This window comes from Notothenia coriiceps, unplaced genomic scaffold, assembly GCF_000735185.1.
Source record: "Notothenia coriiceps isolate Sejong01 unplaced genomic scaffold, NC01 NC01_scaffold00026101, whole genome shotgun sequence".
Classification (NCBI taxonomy): Eukaryota; Metazoa; Chordata; class Actinopteri; order Perciformes; family Nototheniidae; genus Notothenia; species Notothenia coriiceps.
The window spans coordinates 249211-255210 of record NW_011358802.1 but is presented as its reverse complement, the minus strand read 5'-3'; the positions used below and the strand labels follow the sequence as shown (position 1 = coordinate 255210).

Genomic DNA, 6000 nt, shown 5'->3' with positions numbered 1-6000 from the left:
GGTTCTCTCATCACTGGCTTTTTACAAATTAAAGAAGTACATTTGGCAGGTTTATACACAAACTTAAAATATCTACTCCCATGAATGTTCCTCCGAAACGCAAATCCTGCTACAGTGAAAAAACAAAATATTTTCAGAATTTTTTTTCTTCACAAAAAATTATAAAGATGAGTTCAACACAATTCTAAAACACCTAATAAAACTAGTCAAAAACTTTAAAACCCACTGTTATGTTTTTTTTTTCTTTAGTAACATTTCACATTTAAGCAACTTTTTTTTGTATTCACCTGTACAAGTGGTGTCAGGACTACGGGTAGGTGGACAGGGTTACAGGTGGGGGCGGTCCTTATTGACCAAGAGTAGGAGGAGCTAAAAGGAGAGGTATCAACCTTTGACCCCTACAGTTCTGTAACGTCCTGAGGCCATGTGAAGAGAGTGACACTCTCTATCAGAGCTTCACCAGTTAAGAAGGAAATGGAGAATTTTACAGTCTCTGCATTTCTCTCTCGTTTGAAGAGAAACAAGACCAGTGAACACAGTTTCAACACAACTTTTAGTGTGTGTATTCCCTCACTGAATCCACCTGCAAGAAAATCACATAACCAAACACAAATAATGTTTAAAACAAAAGAAAGCAAGGGACTGCAGCTAAATACACACATAAGAGGGATCCATTTTGGTGATGTTTACAATCACTCTGTGAGAAAGAAAGGAAAAGAGGGAGTCCTTTAATAGGGGCGAGGATGATTTACAAATGTCTTAAGTGTAAGTGACTATCTTCATTATAATTTCACTTTGCTTTTACTCAGTCGGGGTGTTTCAGTCTGTCCTGAAGTACATCCACCCCTGCTGAGGCGACTATATTCTATATTCCTGTATTAGCTTTTCTACCCGAGACCCCTATGCTTTGAGTATGCTTAGAGCATTTCATCTCCCCATTGAGGCCAGTCCATGGCAAACACAGAGTAATGGAGTGAAGAAGAAAGAGAGCATCTTTAAAAAAATTCAAAACAGAATGAGGTCTTCATTTCCAGTATGTTGGCATGAGCTTAAAGCTTACTGCCCTCGCAAAAACCGGAAAGTTCACTGATAAGTAAAAAAGCAACAAAAAAAGAAAAAAGCAAGAGAAGTGCCCCAGGCTTCTGGCCGATCTAAGTGCTTGGCAAATAGGTGATGTTACTGTAGCAGTCTTTGGGATTTTCAAAATCCGTCACAAAAAGAAAAAAAAAGAAAAAGGAAATGGTGTAGAAGCAGATACATCGATGACGTTGTTATGGTGGAAAGCTCCCTGGAGTCTGACATTTGGAGGTCTTTCAACTTCAAGTGAGGTAGAGAGGCTTGTCCCGACCACTGCTGGAGGAGAAGAAACTGTATTAATGTATGTCTGGATACAAGTGAAAACAATGATCGACAAGTTGTATTTCTGTTTATCCTATATTTGATTTCATCATCTCACCAGGAAATTCCAGTGAAATTATGAAATCTAATTCAAGAAAGACAGGGCTAAGAAAGAAGCTCAAAAACATAAAAGCTGTCGACTAACAGGAGACATCAATTAGTATAAAGAAAACTACAAAAGTCAGAATTTGCAGTTGACTTCGTACTCAAAATGTCAAATACAGAGTCTGTTCTACAGTTATCTTAACTGACACACTGGAAATAATTCAGAACGCTCCAAAACTACAAACTCCGATGATCTGACACTGAGGGAAAAGGTTTAAGCAAAGACTCAATCGACTTCAAAGAGCATCAAACATGATTTGACCCAGGCGTGATCTCATTTGACATACAGATGAATCAGCTCTAAACACAGGAGATACTGACTTCCAGCACTGCTGCCTCTCGGAATAGAAACACCAGTTTCAGGTGCGAGAGAAAATAGCATTCATCTTGTACCTGCTTGAATAGCTTGATTCAATAAGGCAACGTGTGCTGAGCGAAACACAGGGAAACTTAATTGGATGTCACACTTTTTTCCAAGCTCGGAAATAGCATTGTTCTACCGCTGCATTACTCATTTGAATTTCGAGAGGATGCTTTTCGTTAGCAGAGAAATCACCGTTTATGATTAATACTGTCTGAGTGTGAAGTGGTTTAGAGCAGCTCATTTGGAAAATGAGTAACTGTCAGACAACTACTTAATATTCTCAATAATCAAATGTCCTGCATTTGATTTATTCTGGACCATCTTTTCATGGCTACCTTAATGTTATCTCTTCTTAACCATCATCTCCATTTTACATCATTCATAAGTACCACACACTGTGATGAGCTCACCCGCAGTGGTTGGGTCCACAGTCCCTGTTGCAGTACTCGCTGTCCCAGTCAGGGTTCTGGCCATGCACCGGGTTAGGGGCCCCTGGAGACTGTGAGCCCCCGACACTGTTCTGGTAATCAGCCTGAATATGGGAGAATCCCTGTGGATTGGATAAGAGTGGGGAAGAAATGGTTAAATCCTTCCAGCTTTGAGATTGCCAGCCATTAGAGTTTGCTGAGGCATGAGACTGTATAAGGCCAAATGTTGTCAATGGTCTGTATCAGTTGATTTTGAATTTAGTGAGTATGAAACAGGCTGTCCATTTAATCTTATATTTGCTTACAACCTCCTGCTGGAATCGAGATTATAGACTCAGAGAGGAAGGGTAGTTGACACAGTATTTGGGTTGTTTCTCACTTAATAAGTAAAACATATGTAACAAATATATTTTTGTCAGACTCCTTTGTCCCTCTTCACTGCTTCATGCATGACTGAGGCTTGTTATACAGTACAATTATATAAAATTGAGTTTTTTCTCATTTCTTTCTGATACAAACAATAAATACAAAAATAAGGCTTTAGAGTATGACATAAAAAACAAAACAGAAAACAAAGGATACATATTTTTGAATGATTATAGGTAAATAGCAATAATTAAGAAATAAAAGTTCATGTCATTTCAGGTGATCAGGTACATTCTGCACTTTAGCAGATGTGCTTCATCACATCCATGTTTCAACTTTTTTCATTTTGATAATGGCCACACCAACCTGTTGGCCAAGAGGAGGGGAATGCAGCCCCATTTGGTGTGAGATGATTGGCTGCGACTGCTGCATGCGGATTGGCTGGTTGAGCAGGGAGCTCTGATGCAGGGAGAGTTGGGCATGGGGGTGCAGAGGTGGGCTGATCTGGAAGGGAGATGGGGGAGAGGCACTCATGCTGGGGCGCAGCATCTGGGACTGGCTGAGGGTCTGGGCCAGGGTGTGGCGGGGGGGCCCTGCGTAGCTCTGGAGGTCTGACAGGGGGAAGGAGCCCGGCGGGCCCAGGTAGGGTGAGGTGGGCTGGGGGGGCACACTGTACAGGGGCTGCTTCGGGGGCAGCATGTGGGAGGACTGGCTGGTCTGCTGGGCACTTTTTGGTTCAGGATCATTGTATGTCTGTGGATGATAAAAACGGAATGTTATTAAGATCCCTTTCAATAATAAAAATGTAAATCACATTCATTATTATTCATCAAGCTTGGATCACAAAACATCTACGCTTTAGTTTTTTAATAGAGACATCCATTACACCTTTTTTTTAAAAAGTGTAATGGATGCTGCTATTAAAACAAATGTAGCCCTGCATATTTAAAGGAAGCTTCGCTGCTGACTTTACTGTAGTTATATCAGTTGACAACTAAAGTGTATTTGCTACAACAGCAGCATGGATAACCAAGGAATTTTTTTCTGCCCTTACTTTTTGTTGGACTGGGAAATTGGCTTATTCACTTTCTTGCTGACAGTTAGAGAAAAAGATCAACAGAGTCCGGCAAGCTTTACCCCGTTCCCTGTATTTTTGCTAAGCTAAGCTAACAGTCTTTCGGCTTCAGCTTCATATGTAACAAACCAACATGAAAGTGGTTAAAATGTTCCTATCTAACTCTGCAAGAAAGTCATTTCTCACAATGTTCAACTTTTCCTTTAAAATGATCAACAGTCAAACGTTATAATGACAAATCGTTATATTTGAGAAATATATGACTATAACACAAAGGTGTGCTTTAAAAGAAAACCCCAAACATCACCAAAATCACCCAAACTTGACCTTTAACTTGTTTTTGGACAGTACCACTTTGAGCAGGTGCAGCACCTACAACATACCCCCCTACTCCACCAGTCCCACCCTCTACAGGACCCTATGATAAGATGTCAGATTGCTCATCTCCAGCCATCAGTGTTGATTAGAACGTAATGGAGCCCATTTGTATGAATAGGGCTAGGGCTGGGGTAATGATCAATAGACACCTTGACAGATAGATGGGAAAAGGACACACACACACACACACACACACACACACACACACACACACACACACACACACACACACACACACACACACACACACACACGCACGGGATCACAGGCAGAGAAATGAGGCTGTTTGCCTGCAGAACAAATGGAATGACAAAAGGAATCTTCCCCTCACTACATTGTGTGCTGTTAATACAAGACGGCACTAAACAATGCAATCCAAAGCCCTCCTCCTTGCCTTTCTATATTCCCAGTGCTACTATGCTGGTGCATACAAGACGCCATCATTCACTTGAAGAAAAAGGGATGTCATAGATCTAAATTAGCAGGACGGTGTCAGCAGAGGAAACGGCAGAAAAGCCTATGATTGCTTGCATTCATTCGGATGTACTTCCTGTTGTAGATGATGAGATGGAGGAAATCGATGATCCAACACATGACACAGGTGTCTGTTAGTGCAAGATCCATTCAGGGTTTGAATTTTCTAAATATACATATAAACAACCTGATATTATGAATAGCCTGTGAGGGTGAAATGTATTTTCTAACCTCAATCTTTCCTAGATGTGTTGGCCATATGCTTGTTCTGACCCCTCCCCCAACTACATCACCATACCAACTACAATCCCCAACCCCCAACATCTGCACCCTATGGAAATCAGGTATTGTTCCAAATAGGGCCTGCTCTTTTGCATCAAGTTCCACCCCCCCTCCCCACCACCTCCACCTCATCCCATGGAAGCCCCGCCCAGCCCATTAGCAGGGATTTTCAAACCAATCCATCACCAGTTTTAGCCAGGGTCTGTGTGTCATAAGCGTTACCTTGGAAACCAGACTGGCTCGGTACGCGGCCAAGGCTTTCAGGTACTCTTTCTTAGCCGCCTCGGTTTTCCTCTTGTATGCCTGTGAAGAGAGAGAGAAAAAAATCAAAACGATGGGCTTCGGGTGAGAGGAGAGGTTGACATGCTCATAAATGTGCAGACACACATGTCTCTCAAAGCACACACACATACTTTTTATCTAACACTTTCTTAAACACATCACACACACACACACACACACACCCTTAATGTTTCCCTTTCCATCAGAACCAATGGAACAGAACACCTCCATTTCCTCATCACAGCACTAAAACTCCCTCATCTCAATGTGTCTCCATCTATCGTAGCAACACATCATTTCCATTCCAATCCACCTAGAGAAATGAACTGGAACTTTCTCCCTCTCCTCCCCTCCCTCCTCCATTTCTCTCTTTAGCACGACAATAACGCTCCTATCAGCATACTGACATTAGTGATACTCTAGAATGGCTGTTGTCATTTGGCACATTAGGATGCTATTCCTGCCTGTATATGAGTTTTGTTCGAAAGTGCCTTCCATATTGTTAGTGTGATATAGGAACCTCTTTTGTCATACCACTAACTGCTGATGCTGTGTTAGAGTGTATTTGCATAAGAATGTGGGCTTATATGGATGTGCAGTTTTGCATGCAGGTATTTTTTCCAGGTATTGTCGGTGTAGGATGTCAAGTGTTTGAAAATGGGGCTATTAGCTATAAGGGCTATATGCAAAATGATGTGTATTATACAAAGCAAAAGCGAGAGAAAAGTGGGTTTTGTCAGTAGTAAAGCAAAGTTTGCATTCCTGTAGGGCTGGAAATGACAAGAAAGCCCTAGTGCTGATACCAAAATAGATTATTTGATCAGTACTTTACACTTTCACACATTTGT

At 41.5% G+C, this 6000-nt stretch overlaps 1 protein-coding gene across 4 annotated transcripts in view; it reads right to left on the bottom strand.

Annotated features, from left to right (window-relative positions):
• Nucleotides 1-250: 250 nt before the first annotated feature.
• LOC104956588 (TOX high mobility group box family member 2-like) overlaps nt 251-6000 on the bottom strand; it is a 74999-nt gene continuing 69249 nt past the window's right edge. For 3 of the 4 annotated variants that reach the window (XM_010784095.1, XM_010784097.1, XM_010784099.1), the window contains 4 exons: nt 5093-5173; nt 3028-3414; nt 2278-2417; nt 251-1353 (listed from right to left, as the gene is read on the bottom strand). In XM_010784095.1, the coding sequence (XP_010782397.1) occupies nt 1320-1353; nt 2278-2417; nt 3028-3414; nt 5093-5173 (642 nt within the window). In that variant the 3' untranslated portion in view covers nt 251-1319. The remainder of the gene's footprint in view (nt 1354-2277; nt 2418-3027; nt 3415-5092; nt 5174-6000) is intronic. The other variant, XM_010784096.1, reaches the window with a different exon arrangement.